Source organism: Microcaecilia unicolor, chromosome 3 (genome assembly GCF_901765095.1).
Source record: "Microcaecilia unicolor chromosome 3, aMicUni1.1, whole genome shotgun sequence".
In the NCBI taxonomy this organism is placed as follows: Eukaryota; Metazoa; Chordata; class Amphibia; order Gymnophiona; family Siphonopidae; genus Microcaecilia; species Microcaecilia unicolor.
Window position 1 is genome coordinate 335,964,406 of NC_044033.1, and position 24,537 is coordinate 335,988,942.

At 42.4% G+C, this 24,537-nt stretch overlaps 1 protein-coding gene across 1 annotated transcript in view; it reads left to right on the forward strand.

The window, feature by feature from the left end:
- LOC115466875 (zinc finger protein 398-like) overlaps nt 1-23,235 on the forward strand; it is a 45,327-nt gene extending 22,092 nt beyond the window's left edge. Inside the window, exons 6-7 of the mRNA XM_030198447.1 lie at nt 9,275-9,388; nt 21,527-23,235. Of these exons, the coding sequence (XP_030054307.1) occupies nt 9,275-9,388; nt 21,527-21,558 (146 nt within the window). The 3' untranslated portion in view covers nt 21,559-23,235. The remainder of the gene's footprint in view (nt 1-9,274; nt 9,389-21,526) is intronic.
- Nucleotides 23,236-24,537: the final 1,302 nt, after the last annotated feature.

A 24,537-nucleotide genomic window follows, 5' to 3' on the forward strand; every position in this document is an offset into this window, starting at 1 on the left:
TATATATATTCCATCAACTGAGCTTACCAGCAACTCTCACCAGAAAAGTGGTAAATCATATTTAAGGTTTTATAGATATTCCAGCAACTGAGCTCAGCCACAACTCTCACCAGAGAAGTGGTATGGCGTATTTAAGGTTTTATAGATAGATTCCAGCAATTGAGCTCACCAGCAACCACCACAGAAGTGGTATAGACCACGTAAAGTTCTGTATATATATAGTATTGTTCCACGAATCGTAAAGGAATGAATACACTTCCTACTGAATACACTTCCTACTTAATAAAAGAAGCTAAAGAGTAGAGAGAACATGGGAGGGGCCTGGTCCGGTCCGGAGGGACTAAAGGAAAGCAAATTAGCAGGTAAGATCTAATTTCTCCTTCCTTAGCGTCCCTCCGGACCGGACCAGGATTGGACTGATGGGAAGTACCAAAGCAGTAATCTGAAGGGAGGGACCCTATGAAAACTGCAGAGAAATGTTCATGCTGCATAGGCCACCTGGCAACAACGAACATGTAGAGTGTCCCAATGAGCAAAATAAAATGAAACTAGGACTAAGTTGCCAACTTACCAATGTGCACCGAGAGCACCAAAAATCGCTGTAGTAAGAATAGAGCCCGCTTCTGAAGTTGTGGAATATGTTGTAATACGCTGTGGAACTGCCCTCTCAGCGAGAAGAGAAATAGACATTCTCATTTCTTTGATCCTTCGAGATATAGCGGGTTAGAAACAATGAAAAAACTTTTACGCCTACTGGCTAGAAGGACAAAACCAATAAGAAAAAAAAACGATTGGGAAAGGTGAAAACTTTAAACTACAGCAGACCGAAAAGAAGTTACCAACCGTAGAAGTATTCCACACATAGATCTACTTGCTGCAATGGCTACTGGGAAACACTGCTTGAAGAGGAAAACTTTATAGAAAAAGTTATGGCTACTAGAAAACAGAACTTTAAGAGTCTGTTCACCTAGTTCACCTAGCTGGTGGACGAAGCGGGGGGTACAGGTGCAGGACTCCTTTAAGAAACCGCTTTGACAGTGGATGCTGCATAAGCGTGCGGTTGTCAACAGTATCATGCATCACTGATAGAGCTGCCAAATGAACTCTAATGGATGAGTAAGACAGACAAGATTTCGCAAGATGCAGAAGATATTCCAAAACATGCAAAATGGATACTGTTTGTGGAATGAAGTGGCGAGAGGAGCACCACAGAGTGAACCATCGCCCCTTTGATTCATAGGACTTTAATGTAGATTTCTGTCTGGAAGCAATTAAAACTTGAAGTACTTCCTGCGAAAATATCAAAGATGTTGCAGACCCAGTAACCATGCCATAAGTTTGAGTGACTGGGGGTCCAGATGTAGAAGGGTGCCTTGGTTCTGCGTAAACACCTAGTGAGATGACGGAAGAAACACATAAAGAAGGTTGAAAAACCCCTGCTGGACGTTGGCATCTGTCCCTGTCTCCGTCAAGACTGTTGCTGAACGGAAGAAGCAAGAAATGTTCGTAAGCCTGAAGGCAAAAAGAGATAGCCCTGAAGTGTTGCAGTGAGGAAGTAAGGCTGAAAAGATGAGAGTCCATTCACCTAAATGCAGGGTGACACAACTAAGAAAAAATGAGTACAAACTCAAGAGTATACTCTTAACTCCTCCTTGGCGGATGACATAACCCATTGCCATGGCAAGGACCAACATAGCTCTCTCCGCCTTGTTTGTCAGTAGGGAAAACAAAATTCACCCGAAGGTAAAACGAATTGCTGAGGTCCCCCAGAAAAAAATATATACAAACAAGCTTCTGCCAAAAAGTGTACTGCACGAAGCATCCCAATGACAGAACTAAGGTTCTTGAGATAACTAGATGACACTTAAATAGCGCGATTGATGGCCCTGAGATTCGCAATAGGATGAAGGAAAATTCCTTCTTGGGCATTAGAAAGTAAAATTGCATTCTGCAGAATAGAGCAAGGAAATGGCCGAAGGCCCAAGGTCACCAAGAAAAATATAAACTGGGATGTTTGCAGAGGAGACAAAAGACTGTGCGCCAACCTGACTAAACAAAGAGAAAATCAGAGATATCTGATGACAGATCAAATGAGAGATCAAATGAGAGGCCTGGCTACAATCACCACCCAACCTAGAGACTGTAAGAAATGCAACACCCGGTGCGTGACCTGATAAGACTTTCTCCAATTAGGCAGTCGTCTAGGTAAGAATGAAATGACCCTAAGAGCGCAATGAACATCCTCTTAGATCTATAAAAGAACGGAAGAGAGAGTACTGCTGAAAATGACCGGTTAATGCATAAGCAAAAAACTAGCCAATCTCTGGATCCTGAGGAGAAGAGGAAGGGTGACCAAGGACACCAGTTAAATAGGGCTACAAACTCCAACCCTATCTCTATGGCGTTCCATAGTTGGATAAGTTCTGAATATAGAAAGTTCTGAATATAGGAGTCCACCAGCTATGGTAGTATGCTCCGGACAGAAAAAGAAAATTGTCCCAGTATGAACGTCTGATTCACCGGCCTGTAATTTCTTGGATCTCCCTAATCCACATACCACTAATCCACGTACCACGGTCATGCGTCCTCCCTCACTGAGATGTAGATTGTAAGCTCCTTTGAGCAGGGAACTTCCTTCTTTGTTAATTTGTACAGCGCTGCGTAACCCTAGTAGCGCTCTAGAAATGTAAGTAGTAGTAGTAGTACCAGACTCACACCCAATAGATATGAATGTTGAGCTTGTTTCAGGTTAAAACACCGAACCTAGGCCCAGGGTCCCCGGTGTTCCTAGTGGTGAACAGCCATGGCAAATATTGTATGCGTTAGTTTGCAGAATTACTGCAAAGCCTTGCTTTTGGAGCAGAGATTTCTGTTCGATACTCGTGAGAGGTTTTTTTTTTTTTTTTTCCCCCTTTAATGCTGTTCTGGCTGTAGAAAGGTGGACATTTGAGCTTCCCCAGAATGGCAAAACTTATGTACCTATGCCCATTAGATATGAATGCTGGACTTGATGGACTTTAGGCCTTACCCAGCATAACCATACGTATGTACCTATGGCATAAATACACAGGAAGTGAGTGAATCCCCTTCCAATTGAAAGAACACTCTGGAATGAAGGCGCATAGAATGAAAATGAAAAAGGACAAACTTGGAAATTACCTGTAACGCAAAAAGTGAAGTTGTGCCACAGCCACTTAGTGAAGGCAGTGTAGACAAGACTGTATCTGAATTCAAGAAAGCTTGATATAACATCAGGTCTCTAAGGAAGAGGAAGAGATAGCAGATGGTATGTATAGGCATACTGGACCAAACCAGGATGTTTATAATCTGCCAATGCTGAACTGATAGAGTAGAGACAAACACGAGTAGATGGTTTGAGGACCGTCCACTATCTTTAAGTGAAAGGATGACTTTATTCTCTAAGTGACCATATGTCCTGTAAAAACCAGAAGAAAGCTAAAATGAAATATGAGAGGCTTCAAGGCAGTTGGAAAAGAAGGGAAGACATGAATAAAGCATGCCTGCTAAGGCAGCTGAGTGATTGGGAGCTTGGTGGACTGTCCCTCAGAGAATATGAAAGAGCTGATATATCCCCATGGCATCTGAACAATCTACTGTATGCCTCTAGAGAAGGCTTCTTAAAGTCTGAAAAGGAAAACACTGTATAACACTACAGCCATTGAGAGTGATTGTCTGTTAAGTTCTTAAAACACTATATAACATCATAGGCATGGAGTAAAATGCTTGAAAGGAACTAAGATATTATGGTCAGAATTGCAAAGTACCAATCAATTGACTCTTAGACAATGTAGTCCTATTCACCAGGGAATGAGAAAGACAGAAATTTACTCTATGCCTATAGAGAAAGTTTCTAAAGTTCTTAAAACACTGTATAATACTACAGCTATTGAGGAAAATGCTTGAAATGAATTATGATATTATGTTAAGATGTAGATTTTCCACCAGGCAATGAAAAATGACTGAGCACCAGAAAAAACTAGTGTTAACAGCCCCGTAATACATAGAAATTTAAAACAAGAAAAGCTTGTTATATATCCATATATGAAAGGAGCCCCCTTTCAACCAAATATTGCCTGCTGATGTGAAGAGCATTTTAGAATACGCCGTTCAGCACCTACAAAAGTGTACACATCTTGGAGCCGAACTGCTCTATGAACTGCAGCCTTACCTTCAGCAGAGAGATCCCTGACTGATAAGATGGAGGGAGAAACAAAATGGCCGCCGTTCGCGCCACTGGCCCTGTGGCGATCGTCGACAGCGCGCCCAACACCTCCGAACAAGCGGAGCCCAGTGGAACGGCGAAGAAACAACAGCCGGCGAAAAAGGCCCCAAAAAAACCGGAGGCAGCACCGGACCCGAAGAAACCTTGAAGGGAGAGCAAAATTTACACGTTCCGGCTGCGTGAACTGCGCCTGACCGACAGCAGCTGTTTGAACTTTTAAGCCATATCAGAAAAAACAGGTGGCCGCGCTTATGCAGTTCGCACCTTTCTTTTTTTTTTTTTTTTCTTTTCATTTCTTTAAACTGCCGCCGCCAAAACGCAAGAAAATGGAGGAAATTAAATCTGACGAGAAAAATCGCTGTTTAAAGTCACAGACACTGAATTATTTTCTTCTGTTTTTTTTTATAACCCCTCAATCATAATAAAACACTGGAGCTGCCTGCTCGTTAGAAGTCTGGGGAAAGAAAGGCTGCTTCTTTGAATTTCCTTTTATTTGATTTAATTCTTTTAAAGCAGCTGCCTGTTAAAAGTGGCTGCCTCTCCCAAAGACGGTACACCTTTCCAGAGAAAGGGACGGCCCTTCCCTGCTAAGCCAGGGAGATGGGGAGGAAGGGGGGTGGACTCGAGACACCCGAGTTTAACACCCCCGAGGCTGTCAAAGAAAGAAGAGAAAGGAAACCCTGTCAAGCCTCTAAATAAGATTCCAGGCACAGAAGAATTATCACAAATATCTGTAATATCTAAAGAGAAAAGGAGAGAGACTAATGGGCTCACTTCCTACCTGCTGGGAGACTGAGAAAATACTGAGGCTAAGGTCACATGGCCAGGGCTCCTATTGGCTCTCTAGAGTCAGAGTTTTTTCTCAGTCTCCACCTGCTGGTAGGCGAGCACAACCCATCAGTCCAATCCTGGTCCGGTCCGGAGGGACGCTAAGGAAAGTGTGAAAGAGACGTGACTAAGATGGTAAATATTTGTACTGGAGAGACTGAGAGCACAAGATGAACCTTTGCAATGTCTTATTCTCTGTATTCTGGCAGCAGAAATTGCTTTCTTTAAATAAAAAATTGAAAGGGCCCTGATCCCGCTCAAGCAGTCCTGGATCCCACTAAGCTCTTTGGGTTAGTCACCCAGACCAGGACGTACAAAGTATAATGTCTTTAATGAGCTGAGCTAATGCCACCCAAAAAAAAAAAAAAACCGCAGGAAAGCACCACAATAATGCCAGCAAACAACACGGGCAAAACGCCCCCCCCCCCCCCCCCCCCCCACACACACACACATCCATCCCCCTGGAAGTCACTCGCTGCCTCACTCACAGCCCCCCTCCCACACACACACACACGACACACCCTCCCAGCTCCCCAGCACACAAACACACAACGAACCAAACCACTCGCCGCCTCCCTCTCAACCCGCCTCCCAGACACAAGAGGGGGGGGCAACGACCCTGGAGCTCAGAGGAAGGATGACCCTGAAACTCGGAGGGAGGCGGGGGGGGGGGACGACGACCCTGGAACTTGAAGAGAGGGGAGGGATGGGACAACCCTGGAGCTCTGAGGGAGGGAGGTGGAGGACGACCCTGGAACTCGGAGAGAGGGAGGGAGGGGATGACCCTGGAACTCGGAGGGAGGGAGGGACACTGGAAGGAGGGAGGGGGGCCCATGGCACACACTCTCATTCTCACACACACACTCTCTCTCACAGACACACTCGCACACACTCTCTCTCTCTCACACAATCACTCTCACACACACTCTCTCAAACATACACACTCCGAGGAAAACCTTGCTAGCGCCCGTTTCATTGGTTTCAGAAGTGGGCCTTTTCTCCTAGTAAGAACATAAGAATAGCCATACTGGAACAGACCAATAACCCATCTAGCCTAGTATCCTGTTTTCAACAGTGGCCAATCCAGGTCACACGTACTTGGCAGAAACCCAAATAGTAGCAACATTCCATGCTACCAATCCCAGAGCAAGCAGTGGCTTCCCCATGTCAGTATAAGTAGTAGATTTCCTCCAGGACCTTGTCCAAACTTTTTTTAAACCCAGATACGTTAATCGCTGTTACTACATCCTCCAGCATCGAGTTCCAGAGCTTATGTATTTATTGAATGAAAAAATATTTCCTCTTATTTGTTGTAAAAATATTTCCATGTAACTTCATTGAGTGTCCCCTAGTGTGGCGAAACAGTGGGTTTTCAAGCCTATGTAATGCAAGGTTCCACGTTAGGAGTCACTGGCTAGGAAAGGGATCTAGGTGTCGTCATTGATGATACGTTCAAACCCTCTGCTAATTGTGCAGCGGCAGCTAAGAAAGCAAATAGAATGTTAGATATTATTAAGAAAGGAATGGAAAACAAAAATGAGGATGATGTTATGCCTTTGTATTGCTCCATGGTGTGACCATACCTCGAATATTGTGTTCAGTTCTGGTTGCCACATCTCAAAAAAGATATAGTGGAATTAGAAAAGGTACAGAGAAGGACAACGAAAATGATAAAGGGGATGAGACGACTTCCCTATGAGGATAGACTGAAGCGGCTAGGGCTCTTCAGCTTGTAGAAAAGACGGCTGAGGGGAGATATGAGCAGAGTGGAATGGGCTCGTTTACTCTTTCCAAAAATACTAGGACTAGGGGGCACATGACGAAACTACAAAGTAGTAAATTTACTCAGCGTATAATTAAACTCTGGAATTCATTGCCAGAGAATGTAGTAAAAGCAGTTAGCTTAGCGGGGTTTAAAAAAGGTTTGGGTGGCTTCCTCAAAGAAAAATCCATAGACAATTATTAAAATGGACTTGCGGAAAATCCACTGGTTATTTCTAGGATAAGCAGCATAAAATGTGTTGTACTGTTTTGGGATTTTGCCAGGCACTTGTGAGCTGCATTGGCCACTGTTGTAAAACAGGATGCTGGGCTTGATGGACCTTCGGTCTGTCCCAGTATGGCAATACTTATGTACTTTTGGTTGTCCCTGGAGTTCAAATCTAGCCAGGACTGTTTAGTTCCTTTAGTACAATTGGATGTATGCTGTCCGGCCCCATCGTTTTGTCCATCTTTAGCTCCCCATGGATACAGACCTCTGAAAATCGTTCATGGTCTACCATATGTCCATTCTTATTTATGTTTGTCTGCTGTATCCTACTCCTGGCCCTTCCTCTGTGAACACAGAAATCTTTGATAAGCAGCTTTTATGTATTCTTCCCCTTCCCCCTCGAGTCTGACATTACTGTTTTTTACACTTTCTACTAACACTAACATATCTACAAAAAACAAAGGATATGTCTTGTCTCCCCTTCCCCCATTTTACCATATTGACTGTTTTTTCTTCTATTTGCATATTGTTACCTGTCTTCCTCTTTCTGTTATCTCTTGTATTTATGAAGGCTATCTTCCTTTTCCTTACCTTTTCAGCTACTACTTTTGAGAACCAAAGTGACCTTATTTTCCTCTTACTTCTATTTCATTTCTTCACAGAAAACACTCTTAAATTAGCTCCTTTCAGTTTGCTCACAGCTTTCCTAACTATTCCAAATGTTTACATCCAGCTAACAACTTTTTGAGGTAATTCCCTATCTGGACAAAGTTAGTTCTTTGGAGTCTAGAACCTTCACTTTTGAATAAACCCTCTGTGCATCTGTTTTAATATTGAACCACACTACAAGATGCTTACCCACTTTAATGTTAGAACTTTCCCCGTTTGTAAACACTAAGAGGCTCATTTTCAAAGCACTTAGCCTCCCAAAGTTCCATAGAAACCTATGGAACTTAGCCTCCCAAAGTGCTTTGAAAATATGCCTCTAAGTCAACTATGGCCTCATCCTGCCTGGGTTCCATTACGAGCTGCTGGAACAGATGATCTTGTGCGAACGGTTGTACATTTGTGTGTGTGTGTCTTAGACTACTGCATTGTTCTCTGTGTTGAGATTTTAAAAAGGTATATGGTAGGACTACAGTTGCTGTTTATTTAATATTTAGATTGACAAGGCAATGATCACAGCTATTTGGAATGTTTACATTGGTTCCTAGTGAGGGAATGCTGTCAATTTATCAACTAGGGGGGACAGGTTAATGTTCAAACAGTCAGGGACCACTATAAAATCTATATCTGCTAGCAATCAGTCCCAAGCATAGTAATATTGTCCTGACATAAACTAGCAGAGTAGTCATAGAACTGTTAATTTACAATGATGTCTTCATAATGTTTATAATTATGTACTGGGATCATCAGAATTTAATGCGTCAAGCCTGCTTGTTGAACTGATCATTAGGCAGTGATGTGCAATTCGTCATTCATCCACAGTATTTTTGAATACAAAGTCCTTAAGATGACCACTTCTTGTAGTTAAATATTGTATATTATTGTATAATTTAAAAAATGTAAACCTTTTATTTAAAGTCTCTTCAACATAACCCTTATGATCTCAGTAGTGATTAAATGCAGTCGCATAGCGTTACTTAACTGGCAGCAAATTTGCTTGTAGAGAGAGCCTCCGCTGACATGGCCAGGTTTCGTATCTTGTAGGCGGAGGTTCTCTCTACAAGCAAATTTGCTGCCAGTTAAGTAACGCTATGCGACTGCATTTAATCACTACTGAGATCACAAGGGTTATGTTGAAGAGACTTTGTATCACATACACATTACATTTTAATGATGGAAATTGAATATCATCTAAAGAAAGCAAATCTCTTCAAGGAGTATCTAAAGTCACCAAATGGTTCTTACAGGCTGGAGCCATCCTATTCGGTATTTTAAAAACCAACAAAATTAATTTAAATAAAGAAGCTAGTGTAAGATATACAAAAATGGGGTGACCCAGTTCATTTTTGGACCCCCAAGAAATGTTTTGCACAACATAGTGAATTGTAGGGAAGAGTAATTGTTTTGGAGTTAAAGGGCTTTGTATTTTCAGATCAAAGGAGACGGGTCATCAAATCAAAGATGTGGAAACTTAAAACCTGTTTTCTAATATAAGATAATCAGGGCTCACTGAAATATGCATATATATGTTTGTTTTCATATAACAGTTCTTCCAGTTGTAACCTCTACGTTCTCATCGAGCATTAAACAAGAGCAAGATCTCCCCTTCATAGATCATCCTGAATTAGAGACCTCTGAACAGACTCTTTCACCTCTAACAGGCAAGTATAAAATTTACCTTTTTTTTATTTTTAAATCATTTTTAATGATGACAAAATAATCAACAATTATCAAAGGATAATTTTGAATAGAATTTCCACTCCCCCTCCCCATCCCAGGTACCACCCATGCACAACTATTAATGCAGTATCAGAAGGTCTGTGTTCTTATGTCCCTCTGAAAATGGCAGAATAAATGATGAGAGGAAAGAAAAAAAAAGATAAAATAAAATTTTCCCTAATTGTTGAAGGCCCATATCAAGATCCCTAATCCTCCTCAAAGAGCTATCAGCTTTAGATGACAAGACTGTATATATCTGTCCAATATCAATTAGAAAGCTTTCTTAGGCTTAAAGGATGTCCTAGTCACACTTTTTTCCAACAACATCAAAGTGTGAAATTTATTATGGCACACCCAATATGAGGGTACTTCTGGTACTGTCCAAACTCCTTTTTTTTTTTTTTTTTACCTACAATCCCTGCTTTCCAAATTAGTTGGTGACCTCTCCTGTCCTGCAACGCAAAAACCTCACATCGATCCAAAAGCATTCCCACTGGAGAAATTGTTAAAGGCAATTGTAATATCTTCTCCAAGTATAGTATCGGTGATCTCTAGAAGCATTGTGTCTAATTGGTATTTTTGACAAAGCGGTGAGTCTGCCTTCCCCATTTAAAATAGTTGTGTTAAATAAGTACAGTATAATATTCAGAGCTGGCATTCTCTTAAGTCTGCATTTATAGTAAGACTTGGGATTCTTCCAATTAATATTGGAAGATTATGGAAGTCATTCAGTCTTTGTAAGTCTGTGCATCATTTTTATGTTAAGTCTGTCATATCTTGTCTCGGAGGAATGTGCAGTAGCCTTGGACGTAGTGGAAAAAAGTTCCCTGGAAATCAAAAGATTATCATCCTAGCTTGAATGGAATGTGCTCGAGAGAGGTGCATATAATCCCTTTCTCCCGGATGTAATGTTCTCCACACATCTATCAACAAAAGACAGAAGAACAAAGTCCCTCGCAAGGTACACAAGTAGAAAACACAGCGAAAGTGACTCCAAAAAAGCAAATAACTAGATGAATAGATGCAGCTTTAATAAAACTTCCCAAGACATGACACGAATTGTGTTTCGGCCACACAGCCTGCCTTAGAAGTCTTAGAAAAGGATGAATTCAAATGTTCTTCTTCACAAGTCTTGTGTAATAATCAAATGCACCTTAAACACAATTGGAACAACGCACTGGTAGTAAACAGTGAGCTGATTTATAGAATCTGTGGAAGTTTTGCATTTTTACATAAGAGTTATTGGGTCCCACACTTTAATGAAGTATCTAGCTCTGTTAGTTTTTCTGCTACTTTGGCTTCATACTTTTACATAAGACATACGTCTCTTAAAACTATAGCAGTTAATATATTTATTTATTTATGTATGAATGAATGACATTTATATCCCGCATTAGAACTCCGGTTCAATGTGGCTTACATAACAATTAGAAAAGCATGAACATGTTTAAATATATTAACAGAAAGTAAAATACATCATATAATGTTAGACCAGTAAAATGTGAGTTAGGAAGAAATGTAATTAAAAGTTTAGGGACCGTTTTACAAAGGAGTGGGAGCACATACCGAATTGGCACTGCTGCCCAGGGTAGTGCGTGCACCCAGTGGTAATTCCGAGTTTGGTGTGCGCCGAATCCCGCGGTAGAAAATAATTTTCTACTGCGGGAGGCGTTCCCAGGAGTAACTGTCAGATGCTCATGTTAGTGCACGCTGTGTGGTTATGTGTGGGTAGTGCCTGAGCCCTTAACGCTCAGGCTGTAAATAGGCGTACGCTAGTTTTAATATTAGTGCGGGTCCATTAAAACAAATAAAAGTGGACCTGTGCGCCTAAAAAATGCGCCCAAGCTATGGCAGGCTAGTTTTTACCGTGACTTTGTAAAAGGACTCCTTAGTGATTTAAGCTAGATATTCAAAATATGGAGGAAAAAGGTTTATCAGGTAGCTCAAAATAATCTTGAATTAATAGTAAGACATAAAGGACAGAGCCGAGCAGACTTCTATGGTCTGTGTCCCAGAAACACCAAAGAAAGACCGTGATCAAGTATATATCACGTTCATTGTTGATTTAAATTTTGAATTGATAATGAATGTGACTGTTGGGCAGACTGAATGGGCCGTCACTTACTATGTTACTATGAGTTTACAATATTCTAGAGATAAAATCTTCTCAAAACAAGTAGAACGAAGGATGAATAGTCCATACCAATGAAATCCTATTCCATATAAGGTTCCAATACATATGTAGATTAGGACATGAAAATAACATATGTTCCATTTTACCTATAGCTGAGTTGCATGACCAACACAGATTAGATAATATGTAACTAATTCTGTGTTGTTTAACTGGGGACCATATTAAATTGTGCATAATAAAAAATAAGTTTGTAATATTGGAGCAGATGCAAGAGGTTTATTTACCTTAGCCCAAAATAAAGACATTCAGTTAAAGAGACAGATAATTCAGTTTGCCATATATTCTGAAGTACAGTATTATTGTATCTAACATGAGATATAAGAATTTCATCATAATGAGATGCTGAATTACCTACAGCAAAAGCGTCAGGTAAGACATTGGTTATTAGGTAATGAAAATAGTGTCTGTAGTTTGCTAAAAGGTATCAAACCGTGTGAGTCATAAGTTATTAAGGGCCCTGTTTACTAAGGCGTGTTAGCGTCTTTAACGCGCATTAACCATGTACACACCTACAATATCCCTATAGGCGCCTACTTGGTTAGCGCGCACGCTAACTGTAGATGCGTTACAAATGCTAATGTGCCTTAGTAAACAGGACCCTTAATGATAGGGAGATGAATTCATTTTGATTGTAGTTAAAACTGGATTTTTCTGATGTTTAGCTAGCTGATTGGTGGTTAATAGAGTGCAATGCACAATATTATTTCCTGGGGGGACTTTTTATTGATGCTGCGGCAAAAGGGGGCCTGCGCTGGCATCGGTGCGTGTTTTTGACACGTGCCAAGGCCCCCTGTTGCTACAGCAGGTAAAAGGCCTTTTTTTAAAGAAATGGCTGTGCAACAAGTGAAGCACTTGTCATGCGCCCATTTCGGGGGGGGGGGGGGGGGGGGGGGGAGCACTTACCACCACCCATTGAGGTGGTGGCAAGGGCTCCCATGCTAACCCGGCAGTAATGGCCGGGTACACACCTACGCTAAAAAAATTAAAATATGTTTATAGTGCCAGAAATGGCACACGCTGGGGGTGAGAACTACTACTACTACTACTTAACATTTCTAGAGCGCTACCAGGGTTACGCAGCACTGTACAATTTAACAAAGAAGGACAGTCCCTGCTCAAAGGGGCTTACAATCTAAAGGCTGCTGTGGTAGGCCGGCAGTACTTCCGTTTTAGCGAGTGGTAAGCCCGCGTTGGGCTTACCGCCACTTTGTAAAAGGACCCCTCAGTATCTGGTGTAATATAGGTATTAGCTATTCTATTTAAGATTGGAATAGGATGAGATAACTGTTGTTCTATAGGCAACTGTAAAGGGACAGAATCGTCTAGTACATCTATAGATCACTATGATGTTGCCTGTAGTAGGAGCCTTATTGTACAATTCAAAATCTGGAAATTTTACACCACCCTTAGCTTTAGGTGATCTTAATTTTTCAAGAGCTATGCGAGGGGTTTATTATTCCATATAAAAGCCATTAAGAGCTTATTTATTTTTGTGAAAAATAATGTAGGAAATTGTAGTGGTAGCATATTTAACAAATAAAATATTTGTGGAACAGTCATCATCTTCACTGCCTCCAGTTTGCCCCACCATGATAGGAACAGTGGGGCAAACATCTGAGACAAAGATTCTTAATTAAGTGAAGTACTCTGTCCATATTTTCTTGTAGGGTTTCCAGTAGAGTGGATTTAAATGTCAAGCCTAAATATTTTATGACATTTTTACACCAACAGATATCAAATTGTCTTGCATACAATAAACATTAAGTGGAAAAAAATCAGGGCCCTGTTTACTAAGGTGCGCTTGGATTTTTAGCGCGCACAAAAGTTAGCGCATGCTAATGCCATGGGTGTTTTTAGCATTAGCGAGTGCTAAAAACTCTAGTGCACCTACAGCGCGGCTTACTAAACAGGACCCTTAGGGGACCTTTTACTAAGATGTATAGGTGCCTACGTGCGTCAAATTGGAACTTCCGCCTGGCTACCACGTGCCCCGGGTGGTAATTCCATTTTTTATGCGCATCCAAAACAGGCAGTTGAAATTTTCTACTGCGTTCCACTTACCCAGCAGAAATTGGCAGTGTACACACGCTGATGATTACCGCCCGGTTAACACGTGAGACCTTACCGCTAAGTCATTGGGTAGTGGTAAGGTCTCAGGCTCAAAATGGACGCACGCTGGTTTTAATTTTGTCACACATCCAATCCCCCCCCCCCCCCAAGGCCTTTTTTGCAGGCGTGCTGAAAAATGGACCTGCATATGTCCAAAACATCCATCTACACCAGCACAGCACAGGCCACTTTTCGGCGCACCTTAGTAAAAGGACCCTTTAAGGCAAATTTCTTCTGTGCAGTTTGCAATACTGTCAAAACCCAACAGCTATCTGAGTCATGCATGTGAGATAATACTGAATATTGTAATGATTTAGCCAATAATATAATTACTCCATTTTTCTTACCAGCCGCTGATGAATAATAACATTCTTGAACCCAGTCTTGTTTAAGTTTGAGCTTCAATTGCTGATAGATAGTTCTCCTGCAAAAATACTATAGAAGGTTTAAATTTTTTTGAGTATAAAAGAAGCTTTTTCCTTTTAATTGGATGTGATAAACCTCTGACGTTGAAAGACAAAAGATTAATGGCCTCTTTTATGAAGTTACGCTAGCAGTTCCCATGTGGCAATTCCAGCAGAGCCCATTAAGGCACCGACATCAGTCTCACGGGTCTATAATTTCCCGGATTACCTCTGGAGCCTTTTAAAAAAAAATTGGCGTTACATTGGCCACCCTCCAATCTTCTGGTACCATTCTTGTTTTAAAGATAAATTACTAACAATAGTTTCACAAGTTCATTTTTCAATTCTTTTCAGTACTCTGGGATGAATACCGTCCAGGCGATTTGCTACTTTTCAATTTGTCAAATTGCGCCATTACATCTTCCAGATTTGTAGAGATTTCATTCAGTTTCTCTTGACTCATCAGCTTTGAATACCATTTCTGGCACCGGTATCTTTGGTGAAGTCTGAAGCAAAGAATTCATTTAATCTCTCTGCTAAGCTTAGGAATACAGTAAGTGTTGTTACAAAATCCATAAGATCTTCGCTCTCAGCACCCTCCAGGATACCCAATAACCTGATATTATTACATCTATTCTTATTTCCGTGATCTTCCAGAGCACAAAGTCATTAACTATTTTGTGAAGCTTGCGGTGCTAAGTCATTTTGACTTTGATATCACTGACTCTTGCCTCAACTTTTGTAATACGGCTTTTCATATGTGAGAAATTATGATTGAATTGATTTCATCTTTTATCACAATCATATTTTCTGTGAGTAGGTGTAGAATTTCTTGTAAACATGCGGCAATATCGAGTGCAGGACCGGCGCTATCTTTGTCTTCATTACTCTTATAAGGATAGGAAGCTGGGTCCAGTTTAGAACGTTTATTTTTAGATCCCACTGTGAACGCAGCATCAATTTTGTTCTGCCGCTGCGATGATATTTTCATTATGGAAATATGTCGAGATGAGCTGGATAGTTTACCTGGTTCACTATATTTCTGATGATTTAAGGGAGAAACCTGTGGAGCAATTTATTCACGTCCATTCAGTGTCTGTGCTTAAGCGTCCCCCCCCCCCCCCCCCCCCCCCCGCCCCCGGCTTTTGTTTTGAGTGAATGGGGGTGACAGCAGCATGGAGAAGATGGAAAGGGAGATTAACCTAATTGGCTTCAACTTTTCAATACCGTCTCCTGTTCTCAATATAACCTCCTTGGCTGTAACCAAGGTTTGAGGCACTTCCTGCCTGCAGCTGCCAATGGGAGGGCAGGAGCAACAGTTAGACACTGAGGGGCCCTTTTACTAAGCCTCATAGGCGCCTACATGCGCCCAACGCGTGTCAATTTGGAGTTGCCACCCAGCTACCGTGTGGCCCGTGTGGTAGTTTCATTTTTGACCTGCGTCCGCTACACGCACCAGAAAATATATGTTATTTTCTGGTGTGTGGTGAAAATCAGGCAGTAACTCCGACTTGATGCACATAGGTGATTACTACACAGTTAACACAAGAGACCTTACTGCTAAGTCAATGGCTGGCGGTAAGGTCTCAGACCCAAAATGGGCGCTCGGCAATTTTTATTTTGCCACACGTCCATTTTCAGCAAAAATTTTAAAAAGGCCTTTTTTCAGGCACGTTGAAAAATGGATCTACATGAGCCCAAAACATGCGCAGCCCATTTTTTAGCACACCTTAGTAAAAGGACCCCTGAAAGAAGAGTGAGTCACCTACTTTATAGCCATGACAATTTAAAAACTGGTTAAAGGATAGAAAACATAGGGTTAAATGGTCAGTATTCTCAATGAAGAAAGGTAGATAGTGGGGTTCCCCAGGGGCCTGTGCTGGGACCGCTGCTTTTTAACATATTTATAAATGATCTAGAGACGGGAGTAACTAGTGAGGTAATTAAATTTGCCGACGACACAAAGTTATTAAAAGTTGTTAATTTGCGAGAGGATTGTGAAAAATTACAAGAGGATCATATGAGACTGGGCATCTAAATGGCAGATAGCGTTTAATGTGAGCAAGTGCAAAGTGATGCATGTGGGAAAGAGGAACCCGAATTACAGCTACATCATGCAAGGTTCCACGTTAGGAGTCACCGACCAAGAAAGGGATCTCGTTGTTGTTGTTGATGATATGCTGAAACCCACTGCTTAGTGTGCTGTGGCGGCTAAGAAAGCAAATAGAATGTTAGGTATTATTAGGAAAGGAATGGAAAACAAAAGTGAGGACGCTATAATGCCTTTGTATTGGTCCATAGTGCGACCACATCTTGACTATTGTATTCAATTCTGGTCACTGCATCTCAAAAAAGATATAGTGGAATTAGAAAAGGTACAGAGAAGGGTGACAAAAATGATAAAGGGGATGAGACTACTTCCCTATGAGGAAAGGCTGAAGCAGCTAGAGCTCTTCAGCTTGGAGAAAAGACAGCTGAGGGGAGATATGAGAGAGGTATATAAAATAATGAGTGGAGTGGAATGGGTAGACATGAATTGTTTGTTTACTCTTTCCAAAAATATTAGGACTAGGGGGCATGCGTTGAAGATACAAAGGAGTAAATTTAATACGAATCGGAGAAAAGTTTTCTTCACACAACTTGTAATTAAACTCTGGAATTCGTTGCTAGAGAATGTGTAAAGGCGGTTAGCTTAGCAGAGTTTTAAAAAGGTTTTGACGGTTTCCTAAAGGAAAAGTCCATTATTAAAATGACTTGGGGAATATCCACTGCTTATTTCTGGGATAAGCAGCATAAAATGTATTGAACTTTTTCGGGATCTTGGCCAGGTACTTGTGACCTGGATTGTCCACTGTTGGAAACAGGATGCTGGGCTTGATGGACCTTTGGTCTGTCCCAGTGTGGCAGTACTTATATACTTATGTACCTGTGTTGTCACAATAATATGTTTAGCAGTTAAGGTAAAAAAAGACAGAGAAATACTGAGAGAAGAACACTATATACCCTTCCATCTTATTTTTCAGGCTTCTAGCATTTGTATACAGACAGTTCAAATTGTGTTTTTTCCTTACATATGCAATCTGCTTAGAAGTTGATAGGGATAATGTGCATCCTTTACTCTGCTCTTCCTTTGAGTGGTAAGTGGAGTGGAGGAGTGGCCTAGTAGTTAGAGCCCTGGCCTTGACATCTAGAGGTGGCCAGTTTAAATCCCACTGCTGGTCCTTGTGATATTGGGCATGTCACTTAGATCCCAGATGCATCAACCAAACGTAAAAAAATCAAAATCGTAAAAGTACTTAGCGATTTTAAAAAATGAAGAATGCAGTAAAAAAAACAGCTCAGAAATGTTCGTGCGGTATTGAAAAGTACAAGGTATCATACGTTCGTAATCCCCGTCGGTAAAAGGGCCCCTAAAGCATGTGCAGAGCAGCCAAGCATTATGCTGGCTGCTCTGCGCATGCCACTGTCAAAACAAAAACAAACAAACACGTGGCTCCCAAAATAAAACAAAAGTCAAAAAAGGACCGGGAGGGGGCAAAGGCCCTCGTCAGGAGCGTCCTGTTTGAACGGCCTTGCCCCCACCCCCACCCCCATCCGAGGTCGCCGCTGCTCCCCGCATTATAAATTTAAAAAGCAAAACGAAGAAATCCTTACTTTAGAAGCCCCGGCCGGCCCCCCTCCATTCCTCTCTACTCTTCTGTCAACCCCACAGCTCCGCCTCCTGATACCCTCCGCCCTGTGCCCCGCCTCCTCCGCGGGTCGTCGCCGCCATTCCCCCCTCCATCGGGCCCCCCTCCCTCTTACCGGGCCCGTGCAGCGCCTCTCACCTCTATGTGAAGGCGCTGCACGGGCAAGAAGATCAGCTGACGCCTCTGTCCTTCGCCCATTCTTCCTTCGCGTTTCTTCTCCTTTTGGGCCGCGCTCCCGTCTGACGTCCTTGCACATAGAGCTGAGAGGCACTGCCGGGCCCGGTAAGAGGGGAGGGGGGGAATGGCGAGCGACGACCCACTGAGGATGCGGGTCACAGTGGCGGAGGGTGTCAGGAGGCAGAGCTGTGGGGTTGACAGTAAGATTAGAGAAGAATGGAGGGGGCCGGCCGGGGCTTCTAAAGTAAAGATTTCTTTGTTTTGCTTTTTAAATTTATAATGCGGGGAGCAGCGGCGACCTCGGACGGGGTGGGGGGGAGCAAGGCCGTTCAAACAGGACGCTCCTGACGAGCGCCTTTGTCCCCTCCCGGTCCTTTATTTTTTAACTTCTGGATTGCTTGCAGAGGGAGCGGGGAGCAGCGGCGACCTGGGGCGTCAATAAAGGACACCCCTGGCGTGTGTTTTCACCCCCCTTGTTCTTTTTTTTTTTTTTAGTTCTACATCAGTTTTTTTAGCCGGAGAGCCCTAACGAGAGGTACAGACCTCTCGTTAGATTTCTCGGCGTTTTCCTTCGTTAAACCAATCGGAAAACGTTAGTGCATGTCATTTCAAAAGGGTTTCTACACTAATTGCTCATCTGCATTCCATTTTCGTTAGCTGCTACGGTCCTCGAAAAATGGGCTTTAGTACATGCAACGGTTGGCAATTTCTTCGATAAAGGGTCGTTAAAGTTTTGTGCATCTGGGCCTTAACCTCCAGATTAGATTGTGAACCCTGTAGGGGCAGGGAAATACCCAGTGTACCGTGTGAGCAAAATCCAAATAAATAAATAAATATTCCTGGCTTTCATCATTGTTGAAACCTCTCTATTGGGATTTCCTAAATGTCCTATTTCAGTAGTATCCATGAAGGATACTCCACACCAGATCTTGCACTCCTGGGCGTCTGTTGGCTCCCCCCCCCCCCCCCCCCCCCCCCGCCCCACACACATTTTAGTTTAAAAGCTGCTGTATCTCCTTTTTAAATGTTTAGTGGCCGGCAGCCTGATTTCATCCCAGTTAAAGTGGAGTCCATCCTTTCGGAACAAGCTCCCCTTTCCGAAATGCTACCCTTGAGGATCTAGACTCTTGGCTTCCAGAAACCTCCCTCCCACATTTTCCTGTGTCATTGGTACCCACACATATCAAGGACAGCTCTTCCCCAGCACATATCTAAAATCCTATCCAGGTGACGCATGAGGTCTGCCACCTTCATACCTTCTCTGCAGCTTGCCATGCAGCCTCTTCTCAATTTCTCTGTGCCTTTTGCTATGCAGTATCTTCTCTCTCTCTTTCTGTGCCTCTTGCCATGCAGCCTGTTCACGCTCTCTTTATCTCTCTGTGCCCTCTGCCACGCTGCCTTTTCTCCCTCTCTCTGTGTCCCCTGCCTTGTACCCTTTTCACTCTGCCGCTTCCCATCCAGCCTTTCTCCCTCTTTCTCTGTGCCCCTTGCCATTAAGCCTCTTCTAACTCTCCCTCTCTGTCCCCTTGCTGTACAGCACTTCCTCTTCATCTCTGTGTCAATCCCTCCAAAACTCTAGCTGTTTTTCTGTGTAGTCATCAGCGGCAGCGGCAAAAGTATCAGTAAGCTACTTGAGTCTCTAACCTTGCACGTAACACTGATAGTTTACATTACATTACTTATTTTCTTTTGAATCACAGCATAACCCAAGAGAGTTCAGCCGCAACTTATAGTAAAAAAAGAACTGGGCATACCAGGAATTACAATCAAAGTAAAAATTACAGTAATAGCATATCTCTCAGACAAATACGTTTTTAAGGCTTTAACGGAACATGTTATATAACAAGGAATAGTCCCATATTTGAACTGGAATTGCATTCCGCTATATCGCTGTTAGATAAGGTAATGTAACTGCATGTACCTCTAGAAATGTTAAGTAGTAGTAGTGTAGTACCTGTTCTGCCTGTTTCACCCCTCCGAAATAGGAAAGTTACATCGGGGGGGGGGGGGGGGGGGGGGGGGGGGGGCAGGTCTAGCAGAACTATCAGCGTTGAGTGTAGGGAGAGGGACCTGCGTGGCTTGCTTGTTACTTTTACCACTGCTGCCGCTGCTGCAAACCCAGGGAGGCAGCTGCCTGGCGGTGGTGTAGCGGAAATGAGAATGGCAGTGTTGTGGCCAACTTCTTGTGAACCCACGAGTTGGGGTGTCTGGTGTCAGAAGTTCTTAACATGCATGCATCTGGAGGTGTAAGCTTCTTCCTTTGCAGAAAGTAATCTGGTGGCATCTCTAGAAATGTGTAAGGCCATCACCTGGGCGTCTTTGATAGTTTATGAGGCATTATACTTTGGATGTGCAGGCAAGACGGGTGCAGTCTTTGGATGAAGAGTCCACTACGACAGTATTTGCCACTCATACTGAACTGCTCAGGAGGAATTCTAAGGCAAGGAGACCTTGTGCTCTTAGGTTTATTTTATTTAATTCCTCCAGAGCAGTTCAGAACCAACCCAGGGTTGTTTGTTCTGTTGACACGTGATTCCATTACATAAAATGGTCGTCTGGGCGCATGCGGATTGGCGGCAGAAAACAAAAATGAAATTGAGCATGAACTGGGCACGTTTGAAAAAAAAAAAAAAAAAAAAAGTGACGCACGAACTGTTTCTGTTGTTAGTGACTTGATTCTGAGGACTATGATGGAACACTTAGGGACCCACTCATCTAGCTTTGTTATTAAGATACTGGCGTAAGCATTTGCTTATTTGAGGCTAGTGTATTCTCAGTCTTCAGCTGCTGGTAGGGCGTGCAGAACTCACTCATCTGAACTGTTCTGGAGGATCTAAAGGAAAAAAACGTTATCAGGGAAAACCAAATTTCCTCCCTATGTAAGGTAAGAGGATATTTTCAGAATAGTGCATAGGCAGAATATTGGGTAGTTACACACACCATTTGGGCATATTTGTGGAGTGGAGTGGAGGAGTGGCCTAGTGGTTAGGGTGGTGGACTCTGGTCCTGGGGACCTGAGGAACTGAGTTCGATTCCCACTTCAGGCACAGCTCCTTGTGACTCTGGGCAAGTCACTTAACCCTCCATTGCCCCAGGTACAAAATAAGTACCTCTATGTGTAGTCGCATTGGAGCCTGCCATGAGTGGGAAAAGCGCGGGGTACAAATGTAACTAAAGATAAATAAAAAAATAAAATATTTCATTCATCAAAATATGTATGTGCGTATCAAGTTTGTAACTGAACACTTAGGGCCCGATCGTTCAAAGCATTTAAGCAGGCAGGAGAAGCCCCCTCCTGCCCTCAGTGACAAAACCCCCACATTCCCCTCCCTAGCCCCCTCCACCCCTCTTTCTAACCTGTATCCCACCCGCTGGTCCAGTGGATTGTTTGGGGACAGGAGCACAACCTCCTCACGCCTGCCCCCTCCTGCGGCCGCCTGCCTTAAGTATGGCCTTTCCTAACTGTAAAATTAATATCATACTCTTAGTTTTTTTTTAGTCCAACAGATGATGGATTTAGGATAGTAGTAAAAGAATGAGAATGTGCAATGAGCAGCAGAAAGAGGAATGGAACACAGAGACCCTGCCAGAGACAGCCAGATCCGTCAGCTGACTGTGATGAGGGTACCAGTAGCATACTACCAACCATGTGAAGGCTTTAGCCCAGAAAGGATAAGACTAAACAGAGAAGAGAGAACTGCAGCTACTGCCCAAAACTTGTACAACCTGGAAGACTGAAAGTTGAGAGACATTATAAAAGTGCTGATACTTGGGAAACCTTTGCCACAGACTCAATTTATTGAGCACCACCACATAAGCAGGTTTAGAACTGAGGTTCATGACTGTCAAGTTAGGCACAAACAAACCATACGGATATTCTGGAGTCTGTGAAAAACGAGTTAAAAGTTCTGAATGTGATAAATGTTTCAGTGAGAAAAGGAACCTTCAACTTCATAAAATGGCTCACACAGGATATAAACCATTGAAATGTTTTCATGTGATAAATGTTTCAAAAGCAAAACCATTCGGCAATTGCATGAAAATGACTCACAGACGGGAGACAAACCATTTAAATATTCTAAGTGTGATAATGTTTGAAAACCAGAGAGAGCTGCAATGGAATGAAGTGACTCATATCAAGAGAAAAACCTTTTAAATGTTCAGAATGTGATAAATGTTTTCAAAAAGAAGGCCTATCTGCAGAATCATAAAAGGGTTCACGCAGGAGAGAAACCCTTTAAATGTTCTCAATGTGTTAAATGTTTTAAAAGCAAGCGTGAGATGCGATGGCATGAAAGTGAGTCATACAAGAGAGAAACCATTTAAAATGTTCAGAGTGTGAGAAATGGTTCAAAAGGAAGGCTGACATGAAACGGCACAAAATAACACATACAGGAGAGAAACCATTTAAATGTTTAGAGTGTGATAAATGTTTCAAAAGAAAGGATGACCTGAAACTGCATGTAATGATTCATACAGGAGAGAAACCAATGAGTGTTCAGAATGTGATAAATGTTTCAAAAGGAACGACTGAGCTGAAAAGGCCATGAAAGGATTCATGTGGGAGAGAAACAATTTAAAACTCCTGAATATAAATAAATTGTTTAAAAGCAAAACTGATGTGCAACAGAATGTATGTTTGAAACGTAAAGCTAAGCTAAAACTGCAATGAAATGATTCATACAGAAGACAAACCATTTAAATGTTCTGAATGTGCTGAGTTTCAGCCAGAACAGGACCTGCATAAAATGGCTTACCTGGGACATCATTTAAATGTTTAGAATGTTTTAAATGTATCAAAAAGCAAGCTGAGATGGGAACCAGCATAAAATTAATCGTACAAGAGATAAACCATTTCAGTGTTCGGAATACCATGAATATTTTTAAAAGAAAGTTGAGCTTCATGGCATGAAATGACTTGTATAAAAAAAACCCAGTTATCTTAAATATATAAATGTCTCGTAAGTGAAGTTTAGCTGGAATGGCATATAGTGATGGGGGAAAAAAAGGATTCAAAATGCTCTGAATGTGATGTTTTTGTGAACATGTCCATTTGCAAATGCATAAAATTATTCATAGGGAGGAAAACTATTAATTGTTTGCATCAAAAACAAAGTCCAGCTGCAAAGGTTATATGGTGATTCTTATGAGGCTTAAACCATTTAAATGTGATAAATATTTCAATCACAAAGCAACTTATAGTGACATAAAATGACTTACACGAGTTCCTTTATATCTTTTTAAATAATTTTAAAATGCTTTACTGTGTGGGTATTATGATTGCTCTCTGTTCGGTTTTCTTAAAACATTTAAATGTTCAGAATGGACATGCAATGGTTTGAAGTGATTCATACAAGATAGAAACTATTTAGAAGTTCTGAATGTGATAAAGGTTCAGTCAGAAAAGGAACATGCAACTGCGTAAAAATAGCTCACTGGGTTTTACCATTGGGGATCCTAGACCAAAAGAAAAGGCGAGACACAACTCATCCATGGTGTAATAACTGTAATCCCGGTAGCAAACCTTCAGGGGGTGGTAGGCTCCCTTCAGCAGTCCACAAACAAAGTCCTTCCAGACAACACAGCTTTTAGTTCCAAACAGTTTATTTCCCCTCCTCCACAAATCTCAGTTCAAGGGGGTTAAAGTCCCATTCAGTTTCAAAACAAAGCAACAAGAAAAAAAACTTCCCTTTAAAATCCAAGTTCTCCCCCCAGTTTCAACAGCCTGGGTTTCAGTTTTAAAAGTCTTTCCACTTGGGTGGGGGTTGCAGAATGGCAGTACACCGCCCACACACAGCTATTGACTCTGTGACCACCCTGCCTTCAGTCCCTGCAACTCTGCCCCAAAGTACAATTACAGTCCATGTCAACCGGCTCCTCCAAACCTGGTGTGCTTGTCCCTCCAGACTCTCCTTCCTCCAAGCACTCCATTAACTCTGCTTCTCTGCTAGGCCTGTTGGTTGGAGACCTCCTCCCCCTCCCAGGTGGAAGGAATCTTGTACTGATTTCTAACCCAAGGGAATTGAGCTTTGTCATCCCTGCTCCCCCTTCTGGTCCTCGTCTGCCACAGCAGCTGCTCTTCCAGTCCTTTTCCCCCAGCCCTTCCACGTGGGGGCCATACCAGGTGTTTGGGACCTACCCCCCCCCCCCCCCCCCCGATCCCTTCTCTCAGGGCCTTGTGGGAATGTAGTCTGGCCCCATACCTCCTCCTGACCTGCTTAGACCCTCCAACCTCCTTACAATGGAAAAGTTGCATTGAGGGAAAAAATCTTTGTGAATAGAAGTGTCCTGTGATAGATGGGTACCTGAAAGGCTCATGATCACCAAAGATAATGAGAAAGTGTTATGATCCTACTGGGACAGGAAGGGTAGTGACTGTTTCTCGCTCCTGATTGGACATGTCAGGGATTGGGCTGACGTCTGAGGTAGTTGATATCAGATGCCAAATCCTATTTAAGCATACCTCTGACTGCATGGGATGCTCTAGTGTTATCTCCTTCAGCTGTGAGCTTACCTTG